This window comes from Schistocerca americana, chromosome 2 (assembly GCF_021461395.2).
Source record: "Schistocerca americana isolate TAMUIC-IGC-003095 chromosome 2, iqSchAmer2.1, whole genome shotgun sequence".
NCBI lineage: Eukaryota > Metazoa > Arthropoda > Insecta > Orthoptera > Acrididae > Schistocerca > Schistocerca americana.
In genome coordinates, this window is record NC_060120.1 from 772,306 (window position 1) to 792,472 (window position 20,167).

Here is a 20,167-nt window from a genome sequence, read left to right on the forward strand (position 1 = left end):
AAAATACTGTGGAAACAGGTTGTATGTTAGGTGAATGGACAGATGAATTGAGAAATAATTGGATTGCAGATTGGGCTTCAACAGGTCCAAAAAGTTATTATTATGAGAAAAACGATAAAAAGATGGAAATGAAGGTGAAAGGATTCACATTAAATTACAAGAATATTCAAAAGTTGAATGGCGCATCTATGATCTGATTAATTGAGAATGAAGTGAAAGAAAAGATACAATTAGAATACAATCAGATAACTAGAGATGTTGATACTAAAAATCTAGTAAACAAACAAGTTAAGAGAGAATTTTCATTTCAGTATGATAAAAGAATTGTTCTAGATAATTATGATACAGTGCCTTATGGATACTAAAAATTATCTATATCTTCTAATGTAAATAAAAAATTCATACCACATGCCTTATACAAATAGAATAAATTAGTTAGTTGCATTTTGTTGTATTCTAAGATGTCTAACTTTTTAGTTATAGAATGATAAACTTTTAAAAATAATGAATAAACTTTAATGTAATTTTGTAAGTAAATTATTAATTGGTATATTAGAATCTATTATTCGTTTTACTGTCATAGAAAATAGAGAATTGGAATTTTCTATTTCTTCCCATGTTTCTATATCTGTTTCCTCATAGTTATCAAACTACTTTTCGTATTCTTCTTTATAAATTCTCTTCAATGCACTTACATGTTTAGTATGCTTCTAACTTCTCAAGTGTTCTATAATTAATGATGGTTTAAAATATTCTGTGCAAGTATTACACTCAACTTGGATTATACTTCTCTCGACAAAGATGTCAAACTTAAATTCATCCCATATATTAGTCATATTTATATAGAATAAAAATTTAAAAGATTATTAAAATTTTATTCTATATAAATGGACAATCTACTGAAGACACTCAATAATGCTAGCAATTCTAATCTGTTTAAAAAGATTAGTGAGTTTGATGTAAATGAGCGGAATTACATTACTGACTGTGAACGTTTAAAAACTGGATATGGTGATAAAATTTGTCTAGAGCTCGATAATAAATTTAAAATTATTTTGCCAGAAAGGTTCAATAAAATAATAGATAACTGGAACTTCCAGTTTTTTAAAGATGGTGAAATTAAACCTAAATAAAAAGGAATGAAGAGAACTAAAAATAATGATAACGAATTTCATGATCTAGAGTTTTTTGTGTAGAATTTTTTAAAAATAATCAGCTCATTGACTGTTCCTTATTCGATCATGTTAAATTACAGTATATCTATATTAAAAATGGCAGAACGAGATTTTCCCTCAAGAAATGTGGAATCTAGATCCGCCAAATAATTATTTAAAAGCTTATGATGCTTTCTTAGATTTTAAGAGAACAACACAATTGAATGGTGATGATAATGTGAGTCCATTCAGCTTTATTGAAAATTATTCTATCTATGTTGTAAATATGTCTACAAGAATGAGTGTATTAACTACACAGAAAACTACAATGAAATTGTGTGCAAATTTTATTGATAAAATTCCGAAAGCTACGATTATGTATGTAGTAATGTATGGTAAAAAGAATTTGACATGTGATTCACAACATAGAATTTTAGTAGAAAATTTTTAAAAATTTTTATGGTTTGAATCCGTTTATAAAATATTTTAGTAGCTAGTGTGCACAGTCTAGCAGTTTATAAGGCAATGATGGATGCATTAAGAAAATATCTGCGACTGTGGTCAAGTGGCCCACTTACTACTCACACCCGACTTCCACCCACGGACTCCACCACTCGACTACTGCTTACCCACTCACACATTGTTGACTGCACTGCAGTCTTTGCTTAAACCATGTATGATCTCTGCATGGTGCATAATCGATACTGCATAAGGGTACAATACCCTTACACGCTGCAAAGCGGTATGAAATGAAATGAGCAATTAAGGTTGGTAGTAGGGACGGCGAATGCTCGACTTCGTTTTATTGGGGACGACTTTGAGAAAATATAGCTGATGTATAGAGGAGAATGCGTGTAGAACATTAGTGCGACCGATTCTTGAGTTCTGCTCAGGTACTTGGGGTCCCACCAGGTCGGATTACAGGAAGACATCGAAGTAATTCAGAAGCATTCTGCTAGATTCGTTATCCATAGGCCCGACCAGTTCACAAGTATTATGGAGATGCTTCGTGAGCTGAAATGGGAATCCCTGGAGGGTCTATTGCGGAAATTTAGAGAAGCGGCATCTGACGGTGACTACAGAACGATTCTACGCCACTAACGTAGATTTCGCGTAATGATTACGAAGGTACAATGAGATAAATTAGGGATTGCATGGAGGCTTATAGAAAGTCGTTTTCCCCTCACTCTATTTGCAGTTGGAAGAAGAAATAAGGTGACTAATAATGTGGTACTGGTACCCTCTACCATGTGAAGTATGTATGTAGATATAGATGTAAAAATATAATTTGTATGGATACTACACACAGCATGAAATGTATTCACAGTTGAGAGTACTATCAACCACCAGCTATATGAGGGGATGACGACAATGAAAATTTGTGCCAGAATGAGACTCGAACTCATATTTCCAGCTTTGCGTGAGCACTTGCCTTAACCGCTTTGGGTATTCATACAGGACTGAAGGCCACATCCAGCCTTCCGTATATCGTTGTTCCTGCGTCACAAGCCACACTCGTACACACATCATGTAAGTCCATTTCGGGGGAGGACGTTTTAATTGAAAGTCGCTGCCTGGTGTGGATGAATAAACAGGAGACCACAGCGCCTGTGGTGTCAAGAAGAACAGTGCACTGAGCGAGGTGGTTCAGTGGCTGGCACACTGGACTCGCATTCAAGAGGACGACGGTTCAAATCCGTGTCCAGTCATTCTGATTTAGGTTTTCCGTGATTTCCCTAAATCACTTCAGGCAAATGCCAGGATGGTTCCTCTGAAAGAGCATGGCCGACTTCCTTCCTAATCCTTCCCTAATCCGATGGGACTGATGAACTCACTATTCGGATCCTCTTCCGCAAAACCAACCAACCAACCAATCAAGCACGATGCAATGCTTCTTAGAACATGCATGCATGTCCGAAGGATCATGCATCTTTTTTCTTAAGGACACAGGCACTGTAATATCGTACCACATGCAGTGGTTTTGACTCAAAACAAAAGAACTCTTCTAGCATTTAGCAGATGAAAATTTACAATCACTGCTAGCTGAAGTATTTCTCTCAAATTAGTATAGATTATAAACGAAATTATTCATTTCGTCGTTCACTCTAAAATATTAAAGTATAGGTTGCATTTCTAATTAAGAAAAATTTTCTTTTAGATTTTTGTAATTGTATTCTTGCTTAGCAAACAAGTTTTCATATGCAGTATTAACTACAACAGACAAAACATGTGACAACATAAATGGAAAAATTAATCAATACACAAATTTCTATACAAGTAAGCAATTTTTTTTATTAAGAAGTTGATGTAGCATAAATACTAGAACAACTTGGAGCAACAGCGTGCTCCAGTTTTTAACACATAGAAGAATTTAATTTTCTTACATACTTTGAAGAACCTCAGTTACAAAAAATCAAATAGAAATTTCACATCAATGAAGAATTTATGCAGAAGCTATACCCACAGACAGACAGCAGTGTGAGTGCTGTAGCACATCAAGACTGAAAAAAAGGACTGACATTCACTAATTATCATCAAAACTACGTAGCAGGTTAATAATGCATCTAGCAACATCATAATGAAGCTATCAGGCAACATTCAAATTGAACAACACTTGCTACGACATTTTGATCTTAAAACAAGTCAAAGTCAGTATGAGTGCAAATATATCACGGCAGTGTATGCGTCTGGAGGAACATTAGCATCCTTTCTCTGCCACACAACAGACAACAATAATAGTCAGAGTCTGTGCTCACTCAATTTTATCCCGCAACTAGTGTGAAATTCACGTCACTATAGTTCTTCTTTGGGAACTATGGAATATTCCCATAAATCTAGCATAATTTCGTTATTACATTTTGTTGCTTACACCATAAAGTAATATAAAAACGAATTTTCTGGAGGCACATCAAAATGTCATTTATTGCACTAGCCGCATTCTTAAGTACTTCTCATTATATCCTCAAAGGAAAAAAATTATGAAACCTCGGTAAAGCCTATAAAGCCTCGATCAGTAATTGAATCACTTCGTATAATCTACTTAAATTAACAGTAAGGTATAGAAGTCAAACAGTGCAAGTGTAGAAAAATAATGGAATAATGTTTAGAGGCTATTTAAGAAAGCACAGTAGAAACTGCACATGTAAATACGAAAGAGCAACATACCACTCTGTGATGTAGCAACCGTTTTGCTCTGACATGTATGATTTCACAGGCACAGTACGTTTTACATGTGCGTTTAACGTTGTGTCGCGAGGAGCGGCTGGGGCGCTGGCTCAGACCCTCAGACCCTGCTTCGGATCCCGAGCCAGGCGCCGCCTTTGACGGAGAGCGTGGCGCTGTCCGGCTGGAGTCTGAGCGGCACCGGCGTCTTGGCGACCGCCTGGAGGCTGAACCTGGACAGCAGGTGGACGAGCACCACCTTGGACTCCATCAGCGCGAACCTCTGGGCTGCAAAGGCGTAAGTCAGCAGTGAACTACACGGAGACTCTATAGGTGAGCAAAAAGAGGGCAGTGGTAGGAAACCGTTTTGGATGGATGAGATGAAAAATGAAACACCTTGAGGGAAGTATTCATGACATTCAAAGTATAATTTTTGTACTTATAGTCTTCAGTCTGAGTGGTTTAATGCAACACTCCAGACGAATCCATCTGGCGAAGCTTCTTCGTTACTGCAACCTACATCCATTTGAGTCTTATAACTGTAGTCAAGATTTGGTCTCCCTCTCTACTTTTCGGCCCCCACACCTCCCTCCACTTACAAATATACAGTTTCTAGATGCCTCAGCATGTGTCCTATAAACTGACCCCTTCCGTTATTCAAGATGTGTCACGAATTTCGTCCCCAATTCGGCTCAGTACCATGTTAGTTATCCGATCTACCTATACAGTCTTCAGCATTCTTCTGTAACACCCTATTTCTAACGTTTCTATTCTCTTCTTCTCTGAATGTACGGTGAATATCAGGAATTCGGTGAAATGCCAAAACTCTGATGTCGCTGCGGCCGGAAAAAGATCCTGCATGAATGGGACCGACGACGACTGAAGAGAATCGTTCAACGTGACGGAAGTGCAACCCTTCCGCAAATTGCTGCAGATTTTAATGCTGGGCCATCAGCAAGTGTCAGCGTGCGAACCATTCAGCGAAACTTCATCGATATGGACTTTCGAAGCCGAAAGCTCACTCGTGTACCCTTGGTAACTGCTTTACGTCTCGCCTGGGTCCGTCAACACCGACATTGGACTGTCAATGACTGGAACCATGTTGCCTGGTCGGATGAGTCTCGTTTGAAATTGTATCGAGTGGATGGACGAGTACTGGTTTGGAGACAACCTCATGAATCCATGGAGCCTGTGTTAATACCTTCAGCTGCTGACGGGCGTTGGAATATATCAATGGGGACAGGTGAAAATGTGTGCTTAGACCGGGACTCGAACCCAGGATCTCCTGCTTACATCACAGACGTTCTATCCATCTGAGCCACCGAGTGCACAGAGACACTCTATTCATCTGAGCCACCGAGTGCACAGAGGATAGTGCGATTGCAGGGAATATCTCGCGCACTACCCTCTGTGCCCGGGTTCGAGTCCCGGTCGGGGCACACATTTTCGCCCGTCCCCGTAGATATATATCAGCGCCCGTCAGTATAGACAGCCCTGCACGATTCATGTTGTCAGTTCCCTCCAGCACTACTTCAGAATTTAGTCGGCTCCATCCCACGTCGTGTTGCGGCACTTCTGCGACGCTACACGATATTACGCAGGTGTACCAGTTTCTTTGGCTCTCATTTACTACTTATAGTGCTTCGTTTCCTAATCCAGTTCTATTTTAATCGCTTGATTTAATCCAACACCCTTGTTTTACTTTTGTTAATATTAATCTCATAGCTCTGCAGATGACGAAGAGATTGATGAAATGTATGATGAGATATAAGAAATTATTCAGAGAGTGAAGGGAGACGAAAATTTAGTAGTCATGAGTAACTGGAATTCGATAGTAGGAAAAGGAAGAGAAGGAAACGTAGTAGGTGAATATGGAATGGCGCTAAGAAATGAAAGAGGAAGCTGCCTGGCAGAACTTTACACAGACTATAACTTAGTCATAGCTTACACTTGGTTTAAGAATCATGAAAAAAGATTGTACATATGGAAGAGGCCTGGAGATACTGGAAGGTTTCAGATAGAATATACGATGGTAAGACAGAGATTTAGGAAACAGGTTTTAAATTGTAAGACATTTCCAGGAGCAGATGTGGTCTCTGACCACAATTTATTGGTTATGAACTGTAGATTAAAACTGAAGAAACTGCAAAAAGGCGGGAATTTAAGGCGATGGGACCTGGATAAACTGACAGAACCAGAGGTTGTACAGAGTTTCAGGGAGAGTATAAGGGAAAAATTGACGGGAATGGGGGAAAGAAATACAGTAAAAGAAGAATGTGTAGCTTTGAGGGATGAAATAGTGAAGGCAACAGAGGATCAAGTAGGTAAAAAGACGAGGGCTAGTAGAAATCCTTGGGTAACAGAATAAATATTGAATTTAATTCATGAAAGGAGAAAATATAAAAATGCAGTAAATAAAGCAGGCAAAAAGGAATACCAACGTCTCAAAAATGAGATCCACAGGAAGTGCAAAATAGCTAAGCAGGGATGACTAAATGAGAAATGTAAGGATGTAGAGGCTGATCTCACTGGGGGTAAGATAGATACTGCCTACAGGAAAATTAAAGAGACCTTTGGAGATAAGAGAACCACTTGTATGAATATGAAGAGCTCTGGTGGAAACCCAGTTCTAAGCAAAGATGGGAAAGCAGGAAGGTGGAAGGTGTATGTAGAGGGTCTATACAAGGTCGATGTTCTTGAGGACAATATTATGGAAATCGAAGAGGATGTAGATGAAGATGAAATGGGAGATATGATACTGCGTGAAGAGTTTGACAGAGCACTGAAAGACCTAAGTCGAAACAAGGCCCCATGCGTAGACAACATTCCATTAGAACTACTGACAGCCTTGGGAGAGCCAGTCCTGACAAAACTCTACCATCTGGTGAGCAAGATGTATAAGACAGGAGAAATACCCTCAGACTTTAAGAAGAATACAATAATTCCTATCCCAAAGAAAGCAGGTGTTGACAGATGTGAAAATTACGAACTATCAGTTTAATAAGCCACGACTGCAAAATAGTAACGCGAATTCTATACCGATGAAAGGAAAAACTGGTAGAAGCCGATCTCGTGGAAGATCAGTTTGGATTCCGTAGAAATGTTGGAACACGTGAGGCAATACTGATCTTACGACTTATCTTAGAAGATAGATTAAGGAAAGGTACTAGCATCTGTAGACTTAGAGAAAGCTTCTGACAATGCTGACTGGAATACTCTCTTTCAAATTCTGAAGGAAGCAGGGGTAAAATATAGTTAGCGAAAGGCTATTTACAATTTCTACAGAAAGCAGATGCCAGTTATAAGAGTCGAGGAGCATGAAAGGGAAGCAGCGGTTGGGAAGGGAGTGAGACAGAGTTGCAGCGTCTCCCCAACGTTATTCAATCTGTATATTGAGCAAGCAGTAAAGGAAAAAAAGAAAAATTTGTAGTGGGTATTAAAATGCATGGAGAAGAAATAAAAATTTTGAGGTTCGCCGATGACATTGTAATTCTATCAGAGACAGCAAAGGACCTGGAAGAGCAGCTGAACGGAATGGACAGTCTTGAAAGGAGGATATAAGATAAACATCAACAAAAGCAAAACGAGGAAATGGAATATAGTCGAATTAAATCGGGTGATGCTGAGGGAATTAGATTAGGAAATGAGACGCTTAAAGTAGGAAAGGAGTTATGCTATTTGGGGAGCAAAATGACTGATGATGGTCGAAGTAGAGAGGATATAAAATGTAGACTGGAAATGGCAAGGAAAGCGTTTCTGAAGAAGAGAAATTTGTTAACATCGAGTATAGATTTAAGTATCAGGAAGTCGTTTCTGAAAGTATTTGTATGGAGTGTAGCCATGTATGGAAGTGAAACATGGACGATAAATAGCTTAGACAAGAAGAGAATAGAAGCTTTCGAAATGTGGTGCTACAGAAGAATGCTGAAGATTAGATGGGTAGATCACGTAACTAATGAGGAGGAACTGAATAGAATTGGAGAGAAGAGAAATTTGTGGCACAACTTGACTAGAAGAAGGGATCGGATGGTAGGACATATTCTGAGGCATCAAGGGATCACCAGTTTAGTATCTGAGGGCACTGTGGAGGGTAAAAATCGTAGAGGGAGACCAAGAGATGAATACAGTAAGCAGATTCAGAAGGATGTAGGTTGCAGTAAGTACTTGGAGATGAAGAAGCTTGCACAGAATAGAGTAGCATCGAGTGCTGCATCAAACGAGTCTCTGTACTGAAGGCCACAACAACAACAACAATCTCATAATCGCATTTTAAGATACTATCTATCCTGTTCAACTTATCTTCTGTATCCTTTGCTGTCTCCAGTAGAATTTAATGTCACGCTCAGATCTCAATGTTTTTATTTCTTCTCTCAATTTAAATTTGATTTCAAAACTTCCTTATTTTTTTCTCTTTGCTGCTCCGTTTATGTTCAGACTGAATAACATGGAGTATGGTGTTCTACCCTGTCTCACCCCCTTCTCAGCTACTGCCTCAACTTCATATCCTTCGAATCCTATAACCACAGCCTGGATTCTTTAGTAGATAACCTTACGACATGCAAAATTATAAAGTGCTCATACACGGATACGCATGTGTTCAACAAACCTCCAGATCACGTTTAATATCACGGAGATAATGTGGTGGAGTTAAAGACTGCATTAAAGAACTTGGACAGCTCCTGCAAGCCCATAGAAACTCTTAAATTTAATCCTTTAGGAAGACGTGTAATTAGAATTAGAACTGTAATATAGTGATTTAATGACGTTTCATTGTTTTGTGCTTAAATTAAATGTGCATCTTTGACATCTTTCACACATCAGAGATAAAAAATGTAACATTTACTACGTTTTATGCTATCCATAATGATCACTACAGTAGCTATGTAAATCCACCACACCTATACTAACACAAAAATCAACGTCAAACCCCAGAGGGCACGCTACAGACAGACACAGCTACATGACGCTATTGGCTGGAGCCTCGTATGGTACACTATTACTGCCACCCCCCCCCCTCCCTCCAGCCCGAAACCAGCTTTCTTACATGCACACCAAAGTTGGTTGCAATATCGTAATCTGCATCGTTGTGGGACATGGCGTACAAAACTGTATTGTAGGGCAGTTTAGGACGATACTGGATCACAAAACGACCTCGTTTCCTATATATTACAGACCATTGGAATAGCAATTACTGTATCAGAGCCATATTGGAATCATATCTGCAGCTCTTCCTTCAGGCAACTCTACATGCCTGGTTTCAGCAGTGCGACAGGCAGTTGTGTTGGAAAATCAGCAATGTTTCTACGAAGAGCGAATGGTACCACTGCTTCCGTAGCCTCCACTCTGCCTGACATGCTGCCCCTCGAACACGTGTACAGTATGGCTGTAAGGTAATTTGCCCTCACAGTTGTCCACCAAACGCTGCCGATTCTTCGCTGGCTCTCTCATAAACCGTGTGGAGGCGGATTCCCCAGGTTCTCATCCAGGCCGATTTTTTGCCACGATCTTTAGAGGTTCTGAGTGTAGTATGCGAGAGACTTGCGCCTCATTGATCTCTGAGAGATCAGGTAAAGTTCTACCAGGAACGTACAAGTAATTTTTTCAGAAATCTGGTTGATTTTATTCAGGATTCCAATACACCATATTATTCCCCACTCTTTTCGGTACAAAACACTGTTTTTCAATACACCCTCCGTTCAGTGCGACGGTCTTACGTCACCTTACTGAGAGAGCCTGAATGTCCGCCTGTACCACTCTACTGGTTGACGTTGGAGCCACAGCTCTGCTGCACCAGTAACCCTCCCATCATTCACGTACTGCTTCACGCGGAGTGCATCCTCCGTAGAGCAAAGCGGATGAAAGTTGGAAGGTGCGAGATCCTCCCTTTAGGGTGGGTGAGAAGAACAGTCCAATGAAATTTTGTGAGATGTACCAAGGAACATGATGAAGTGGTTTCTTCAATTTCCTGAGGGACCCACACCTTTGAGTACCCCATCTGGTGGACGAGTGTGTCAACACTACCAACAGCGACGTTCCGTGGACCACCTCGACTGGGGGTGTCCGCGCGTTCCAACACTACTGCAGGAGCGACGTCTGTCTGTTTGCGGCCGGCCGACATGCTGGCGACCGGACAGGTTTGCGCGACCTCAGTCCACTGATGACAGACGCCTCGTCCGATGACTTACTGTGCTTTTATTCACAACCAGGTCTTCATAGAAATTGTTCAAGTTCCAAGGAATATCTGTGATGCTCCGGTTTTCCGTCAAAAGAAACTCAAGTACATCTCCCCGAGTGGAACGAACACAGGTTACAGACGCCATTTTGAAGGCTACTGAGGGCACCGCCACCTAACGGAACTTAATGAAGCTATAGGGGCTGATATCGCAATATTGTACGATATCCCACAGCAAATTACGCATTTTTTCAGTTGAAACTGGCCGAGAAAAGATGTGTTGTATTACTTACTGAATGTCACTCGTATAATTCCAATCGTGTGTCGATTTCCATGTAACTTATCCGTGGTAAACTTTATCCTTCTTGGTGTTGCAATTTTCACATACGTTAAGTTTAACAAATCACTGAAAAATTTCTTAAATTCGACAAATTAACACGAAAGAGTATAGCATCAGAAGTATTTTATGTGTTTTATGTATTTAGTTTCTGGGCAGCTCCGTTGTCGAGGAGTTAAAAGATCTGAGACGTTACGGCGATGCTTACCAATGCAAATGCGAGGTCCAGACCCGAAGGGGAAGTAGGTGAACGGCTTGATGAGATGTTTGTTCTCCGGACTAAAGCGCTCCGGGTCGAAACGTTCCGGGTCTGGGAAGTACTTGGGATCGTGGTGGATGCCGCGCACAAGGATCCAGACGCCGTCTCCGGGCCGCAGCTGGAGGCCAGGGCAGCTCCCAGCGGCCGGCAGCATGTAGGGGCGCACGCACGTGCGGTCCAGAGCCGGGATGGGCGTGTACAAGCGTAGCGTCTCTGTGAACACAGGCAGCGATGGCGTCAGCGACGAATACGAACTCGTGAGCAGTGAACTGGAGACAGCTGGTAAGTCGTGTGCAGGCTGTTTCTAAGGCCACAACAAACGGAACAGATCTACACCTACAGCAGTTTTCTGTAAATCAATGTTAGATGCGTGGCAGGGGCTGCTTATTTTGCGCCAGCTATTACAGGTGTTCCCTGCTGCGTTCGCGTATGGAGCACTGGGAGAATCTCAACCTCACTTCTGCTGTGCGTATCGTAATTAATCTTGTACCCACGATACCTTGAGAGCTTCACGTATGATGTATGTATGGTAGCAAATGGGGATATTCAACCGCCGAACACTTGCTAAAATTCGTGGTGAACCTTCAGCTGTCCTTTATTTTGTACAATGCGCGTCACCACCAGTTTCGGTCAAATGACCATTATCAGGCATAAGCTGGCACGAACGGCTGGAAAGTTATAGCGCAATTACAGTGGGCTCAAAAGAGACTCCAGCAGTTCATGCCAGCTTGTGCCTGATGATGGTCATTTGACCGTAACTAGTACCGAAGCACATTGTGCAAAATAAAGGACAGCTGAAGGTTCACCATGAATTTTAACTGTACGTAGGAGCCTGTAGAACGTTCCCAAACTCATCAGTACTTAATACTGGTTCTCAGAATATTATAAAGAGGCTTTCGTGGGATAGTTGGGTTCCATATTCGAGCGTCCGCCATTTCAGATTTTCCAGCAGTTACGTTATGCTTCCGCGTGTGCCGAACAAACCCGATAATATTCGTACTCTCTTCTTTCTATATGTTCGGTGTAGGACTTAGATACAGGAAAGACTATACAAGCTTCGGTGACATTGAAAGCAAGGATGGCAATATCAATACGGCAATAGGTATCTCACTGTTGAACGCAAACGAGAGAGTGAATAGGTGGGAACAGTACACTGAAGGCCTGTATGAGGCGGAGCACCTGATTCCGTGATGTCAGATGTTGGTGTCGCTGTGAAGGAGGTAGGGGATGCAGTGACAGAGTCAGAATTCGAATGACGTTTAAGGCTTAAGATCAAATGATAAATAGAAATAGATAACATAAAATCGATAGATGAAGCGGCAACCAAACTGCTGTTCAAGTTGTTGTGTAAAATCTATGAGGCTGTCGACATGCCATCTGACTTTCGGGAAAATATCTACATTGCGAAGAAAGTCAGAGCAGATAAGTGTGAAAAGTATCGCGCCACAAGATTAACGGCTCATGCGTTCAGTATACAGAAGAATGGAAATGAGAATAAAGCAACTGTCAGATGACTTTCAGTTTGGCTTAAAGGCAAAGGCACCAGAGAGGCAGTTCTAACTTTGCGTTTGGTAATGGAAGCAAAACTGAAGCTATAGGGAATGACGGGACTGTGCAATACTTACAAACACCAAGTTGGAACAATAAGATTGAAAGACCAAGAACGAAGAACCCGATTTAAAAAGGGTGTACAGCAGGCATTGAGTCTTTCAATTCTACCTTCAAATGTATACATCGAAGGAGCAATGACGGAATAAAAGATAGGTTCAAGAGTGGTTTTAAAATCTAGGGTGAAATGATATCAATGACAAGATTTACAGATGACATTGCTATCCGCAGTGAAGGAAGAAGAATCACAAGTTCTGTTGAATGGAATGTGTAGTCTAATGAGTTCATAATATGGCCTGAGACTAAAACGAAGAAAGGCGATAGTAATGAGAAGTAGCAAAAATGAGAGCAGCAAAAAACGTAAAATCAGGATTGATGGTCACGAAGTAGACTAAATTAAGGAATTCTGTAAGCTAGGCAACAAAATAATCCATGATAGACGGGGCAAGGAGGACAACAAAAGCGCACTAGCACTGGAAAAAAGGCATTCCGACCGGGAGAAGTCTACTAAAATAAAACAAAGGCCTGAATCTGAGGAAAAAATTTCTGAGTGTGTACGTTTACAGTAAAGCATTGTATGGTAGTCAAACATAGACGGTGGGAAAACCGAAATAGAGAATCGAACCATTTGACAAGCGGAGCTACAGACGAATGCTGATGGGACGTCTGTTACGACATGAGAGAATAACTTCCATGGTACTAGAGTGAAACTGCAGAGGGAGGCAGGGAGTGGAATACGTCGACTAAGTAACAGAGGATGTAGGTTGCAAGTGCTTGTAACCTCCCCCCTCACTTACCGACCTTAATGACAGTGAAAAATGAAACCGCGTGTACCTAATGGGAGTTTTGGAAAAGCAATCGTCACCGAAGTTAACCTGTCGGTAAAGAGGGAGGAAAGGGTTACATCTAAATGAAAGGAAATGTGCTAATGAAACTGGTGGAAATTAATTTTGAAAAGGGGTAAAGTTAATAAAGAAAGTAAATGTGCAGCCGTTACATTAACAATTAACTAGCGGTAATTAGGTATTTGAGATTTGGGGAAATCACGGTCGCCAGTCCTAAGGACAATTACTATAGTAACTGAAAAAGAAAGGTTATTACACATATAATTAGCACTAGAAGCGTGGCAACTGAAGGTTGACACGTGTAGTGTGAAAACTGAAAGTTTGTCAGAAGTAATAGATTTCGCTACACCCTGACTTAATTTAGCAAAAGAATTAATAAAACCGGAAAATCGAAAGTTAATTTAGTGACTGAAGTTAATAGTGAGCTTTCTTTCTGAAGCACATCGAAATTCAGTAACATACAGTTAGTCTTGGACTACCTCAACAATCATTTCAAAAGCTACTTGAATCTACGCAATTTAGAAATAAGAGATTTAACTTTGATCTTGAATTAAATGATTCTGAACAATTAACAATAGTAAAATTTAGTACGTACCAAGCTGAGCTGCAGTCACAGGTAAGCTAAAATACGGTAACAAAGCTCGCACTCTTAATTCGTGCTTGTGTAATCTGAATATTGTAGCCAGCTATTAATGCCATAATTGAACTTTGAAATTAAAGCAGTGAAAACGAGTTAGCTATATTACTTTAATGCTGGCGTTTGAATTTCAACGACACTCGGGTTCATTTCGGAAAAGGAAGGGACTCTGCTTGGTAATGCAATTGGGACAATGAGCAACAAAAGTTCATGCTAAGTTGCTGTAATTATAGTGACGAAAATGGTACAGTTTGAAAAGCTGAGGTCTGCCATACAGTTCTAAAACTTTACTTGCTTCCAGTCTTCCTTGTTGGTTGATTGAAGGTTTGAAGCCGTCGATCGAGGAGGTGGCGACAGTCACTCATTGTCGGCCGTCGCTGTTGCAGAAGCTGGATGTTGGCGCGCCTTCTTCTCGACACGGTCACCAGACGAAACGGGCTCTTGATGTGCGCTAGTTAATGTTTCCCGTCCGCGACACCATGTCAGAAACTATCATCGCAAGTCGAGCGCAATTACATGCTGCCAAACCCCGAAAGCGCGGCAACTCGCGGGAGCGTCACACAACACACCTGCTCCACTCGCTACTCTCGCCACACTCTCTCTCTGCTCCGTCCGCGCTCCACGCGGCAGAGTTAACACTACCAAAGATCCTACACACTTTGATTCTTCACACGACCTATCGACGTAATTGTTCGATAGCAGTTTTCCCTAGGCAAGACCCAGCGTAAAAATACAAATAATATTTACGAAACAAACCAATTATAGATCGACATAAGTGCATAAATATATATATATCCTAACAGTAAAGCAATTACAATATATAAAGAGACAGAAATGTCATATCTTGAGGTAACAAAACAAGGAAAAAAATAATAGTACAATAGATGGAAATAGGAGGATATGCATTTCCGGCGTTACACGTGCCCCACATTGTCTGAGGATGTTCGTGTAACGTAAACAGACTCAGAAAATGTCCCAAAAAAGAAACAGCGGAAATGCATATGCTCAAAACATCAACAAAATTTAGCATTCGTCTAATTAAGCATAAATCAATTTTTAGACCATAATAATTGAGTGGAGACACTCCTAATCTTATTCCACTCTGTCATCTTGCACAAAATAAAACAGGTTGACAACATATTAAAATTCATAGAAAACGTAGAAAATGGTTTAGCTATTCTAAAATTGTCAAAATTCCCAACAGTATCAAGAAATGGAATACTATTTACAAAATTAATCAGAGTACATGGTCATAAAAACAGGTAGATCAAAATACGCAAATTAATAATTAATTACATAGAATACACATTTTTACATAACCCTTTCATAATTAATATTCTCGTCATGGGAGTCCATTAAACGCTAAACAAGAAAATAACACACATCAGATCGAAGAAAACATAAATATTGACAGCTTTCAGCTGTCCAGGAAGAAAAACAATTCCGCCTTCCGTACTCGCAAGTACAAAGAATGCCGACAGCGGCCCAAGAGCCAACAGCGGCACAAGAGCCGACAGCGGCTCGCCTCGCCAGTATTGTTGCGCCCGCGTGTGCGGCACGCTTGATCTCACTCGCCCTTGTGACGGCGTTTCCAGAACGTCCGTTCCACTTAATTCTTTCGGAAAAACTCACTCCCGAGTAATCTCAAGGAGTCCATAAACACTATCACAGTGGATAACTCAACACTGTCCATCATCACACGCATGTACTAGCCTGAAACTTAAAACAGCGTCTAAGTACATCGGCAATGACTAGTAAATCACATATTCATGAAATCTTACAGCTATTTACAAAACCATATTTACATTCCTTAATCTACTGTGACTCAGCTGAAAACTTAAACTAGCAGCTTGGATTTTTCAGTTGATTAGATCATGATTAAATTGATTAAAATTAAATTGATTAATCAAATTTAATTACTTATTAATTACAACTTCTTTAATGACTTTGGTCAGTCAAAAGCATGGCAATCTAGCAAACCTTAAATCTTACACTCTATATTTACATATTGTACAAATTACCCATTGTGTGGTATTAATCGATCCTAGGTTGGTACAATTTCAAATCTACTATATTTCGAATACCTAATAGCTTTCCAGAGCTTGGATACTCTAAGCAATAAGCATTTGTGTGAGGTATACCAATGACTTTATATGGTCCATTATAAACAAACTTAAATTTAGAGATTTCATTGTCTATCTCGCTCGATTTCTCATGAGCTTTTACAAGTACTAAGTCTCCGATCGCAAACTTAGCAAAACGCGCTTTAGCGTCATGACGACGTATGCGAGCATCGGCTTTTAGCTTCATTACTTCTCGCAAACGATCTTTTTTCACACCAATACTAATGTCAATCCGTGGAGGGAATTTGATTATCTCTTCCACTAAACTTTTACTTCTGTCATCCAGCAGGATTTCCTCTGGAGAAAATCCCGTCGATTCATGTCTCAAGGTGTTCATAATTCTCTCAAATACTGCTACATATTTGCCCCATGCCCTATGGTTGTGATGGCAATAGGTACGGCACAGTCGGCCTAGCTCGCGCATATACCTCTCAGCGGGATTCCCAGCCGGACAATAAGCTGAAATATGGATCACATCGACCCCATTACTTTCCATGCCTTCATTCCACAACTTGGAAGTAAATTGTGCCCCATTGTCTGATAGAATCGCCTTGGGCTTACCAATATGAACAAAATAATCGTTCACCAGCTTGCTATAGACCGCTTTGGCTGTAGCTTTCCTAATCGGGTATAGTTTGATGAACTTGGAAAAAGCTTCTAGCACTACTAAAATGTAGGCAAAGTTTCCTGATGACTTGGGCAAAGGTCCGTACAAGTCCACGCACAGTAACTCAAAGGTGTCGTTAGGCCTTATACTTTGCATAGGACCACGACTCGTACAGTTGGTAACCTTCACCTTCTGACATAAATCGCAAGTTTTCACTCTGTCAGTAACTCGTTTTAACATGTTGTTGAAATGCACTACTTCACTCAGCTTTTCCGTACATTTCTTTGGTCCACAGTGACCATACGCCAAATGGTAGTAGTCTATTATTTCCGTGACGTATTTGCTGGGCCAGCATACCCGCCAAATATTACTATCTTCACCCTTACGTATGTACAAGATATGATCGTATATCTTGTAATACTTCCTTAATTTCTCTCCTTCTGGACTCTTTTCATCATATCGGGTTTTCACCATATTTAAACAACCATCCTCGTTCTGATGACGACGTAGATTCTTACAAATGTTCATTATTAATTTACGTCCCTCAACTTCTTTAAAATAGTACAATTTGACCACTCCATCTGCCTCATCTTTCAATAGACCTTGATTAGACTCGGGCAACCGCGACAGCGCATCCGCTACGCAATTGTCGGTCCCTTTTACGTAACAGATGTCATAGTTAAATTGCTGTAAATACAGCGACCACCTAGTCAGTCTTTCGTGAAGTAGTTTACAATCCTTCAGATAAGTGAGCGCCTTATGGTCCGTATGAATAATCACCTTACGGTCCCATAGGTAACCCTTGAACTTCTTGAATCCCCACACGATAGCGAGACACTCTTTCTCAGAAATCGTGTAGTTTCGCTCACTTTTTGATAAAGTTCGACTCGCGAACGCTATCGTCCGGTGTTCCTTATCCTCCCCTTTACCAACTTCTTGGAACAGTTCTACCCCCACCCCGTAATTCGACGAATCCGTTCCCAGATGGAAGGGTAGCGATAAATCAGGATGAAATAGTATGTTAGATCTTAACAACTCGTCTTTTAATCTCTCGAAAGCGGTCTGACACCCGTCAGTCCACACAAACGGAACATTTTTGCGTAAGAGGTTATTCAAATTTTCATCATTAAACACTTGTCCTTTTACAAATTTACGGTAAAATCCTGTGAGCCCTAGAAAACTTTTTAACTGTTTCCTAGACTTGGGTGGAGGACAATTCCTTATTGCCTCTAGTTTCTCTGGGTCTTTCGTAATACCAGCAGTGGTAATTACATGCCCTAAAATTTCAGTTCCTGCTTCACAAATTCGCATTTCTTTAGCTTTAGAGTCATTCCGCCACGGCGCAATGCTCTAAAAACTTCATCTAACAGGTCACAATGGTCATGCCAAGTGGCATTGGCCAACAATAGGTCGTCAACATATACAGTTAATCTTGAACTCAAAGCCGGTCCTAGCACTTTATCTAGGGCCCTGATGAATACGGACACAGATATATTAAGTCCAAACGGCAGTACTCTATACTGATAACACCTGCCCGCAAACAAGAAGGCGGTGTATGGCCTAGATTCTTCTTCGAGTTCTATTTGCCAGTAACTAGCTGTCAGATCGAGGCTAGTCATGAACTTAACGTCATGAAAACGTTGCAAAATCTCCTCCATACTCTCTGGTCTGTCCGTTTCACGTTGAACGACCCTATTCAACGTGCGTGCGTCAATCACAATACGCACACTACCATCCCGTTTTGCTACAATGACCAAACCGTTATTGTATGGACTTGTACTTCTTTCAATCACTCCCCATTCGATCATCTTATCTATCTCCCGTTGCACTGCTTCCTTTTTGGACAGCGGTATAGCATACGGTCTCACGAAGAATGGTTCGTGCGGAATTACATGCAACTTGCATTTATATCCTTCCACAAGACCCGGTTTGTCTGAAAACACACTCTTATTCCTCATTATTACTTCATACAGGCCTCGTCTTTGTTCGTGTGTTACGTTTGACACACCGTCTACAATACTTTCCAATTCACTTTCTACACTATTGTCAATGCCGAGATTCCTCACATTACAGTAGTTCAAATTCATACCTACGTCAATACCATTCGGCCAGTTAACAATGTGTATAGGCTGGTATTGCCTATGCACACCGTCTCCTGCCTCGTCAAAACTAACTACTATTGTTTTATCTTGGGACGTACATGTCAAAGTTTTGCTTTCGCAGTTAATCACTGCACGGTACTTTAATAGCCAATCTAACCCGATAATTACTTCCGTAGTTAAGTCTGGCACGACGACAAACTCTTGTTCAAATCGTGCCCCACATATCTCGAAGTTGACAAAAATCTGTTTTGTGACCGGTTTACTGGCCTTCCCAGTAGCACCGATAATTTTCACTCCTGTTACTGGCATAACTACGATGCCAGGTCTCTCTTTCAGTAACTCAAATATTTTCCCAGATACAGCACTCAATTCTGCACCGGTGTCAATCAACACGTTTAGTTGTAGGTCGTGCATATTAACAGACACTACTATCTGTCTACACTTGTCCTCGACTGTTTCTTTATTTTCCCACAGTAAATCCTCGTCTATATCCAGGTCATTCCAGAAAAAACCATCCGGCTTTGATCCTAAATCCGGTTTATCTGGCGGCTTTTTCAGCCTCTGTTCACATACAGTTTTAATTTCAACACGTTTGTCCTGAGGCTTAGTCTCTAGCTTCGCCTCCAATACCGAAACCTTTTCCTGTAACTCGTCAACTAGTGAGTGTTGCTTTGCTATCAATTCACTAATTGTCACCTTCGTTGATTCCACTTTGGTCAGATTGATCTCATCTGCCAATCTACCTGGAGGAATGTGCCCAGTAGCATCTGAAATTACTTCCTCTGGATCTGCGCAACCCACACTGCTATCGTCTGACTGTATAATGTCAGCTCTAACCTCATACACGCTGTAATCTATGTGCTTTTCTACCAATCGTGTCCGGCTATCACTAAAATTTTCGTAATCTTTCTCCTTAATACTCTCGCAATGTTTAAACTGGAGGTTTGCGTCGGATGGGTCGGCTACTTCTACCACTATAACTTTCGGTAAAGTCTGCCGGTTAGGGCCAGAACTTTCCGTTACTACTTCAACATCTAACTCCTGCGGGACGAAACACGACGAATCTTGCTCGTGCTCCCCATTAACATCAACTATTTCTGGTAAAGTTTGCCGGTTAGGGCCAGAACTTTCCATCACTTCACAAATACTATCTTCCTGTGG

The 20,167-nt window shown here is 40.8% G+C and overlaps 1 protein-coding gene across 1 annotated transcript in view; it reads right to left on the bottom strand.

The window, feature by feature from the left end:
* Nucleotides 1-3,547: 3,547 nt before the first annotated feature.
* The window catches only part of LOC124594883 (cytochrome P450 9e2-like), a 55,842-nt gene continuing 39,222 nt past the window's right edge, over nt 3,548-20,167 (bottom strand). Inside the window, exons 7-8 of the mRNA XM_047133355.1 lie at nt 11,034-11,297; nt 3,548-4,604 (exon numbers count right to left, since the gene is read on the bottom strand). Coding sequence (XP_046989311.1) covers nt 4,438-4,604; nt 11,034-11,297 — 431 coding nt within the window. The 3' untranslated portion in view covers nt 3,548-4,437. The remainder of the gene's footprint in view (nt 4,605-11,033; nt 11,298-20,167) is intronic.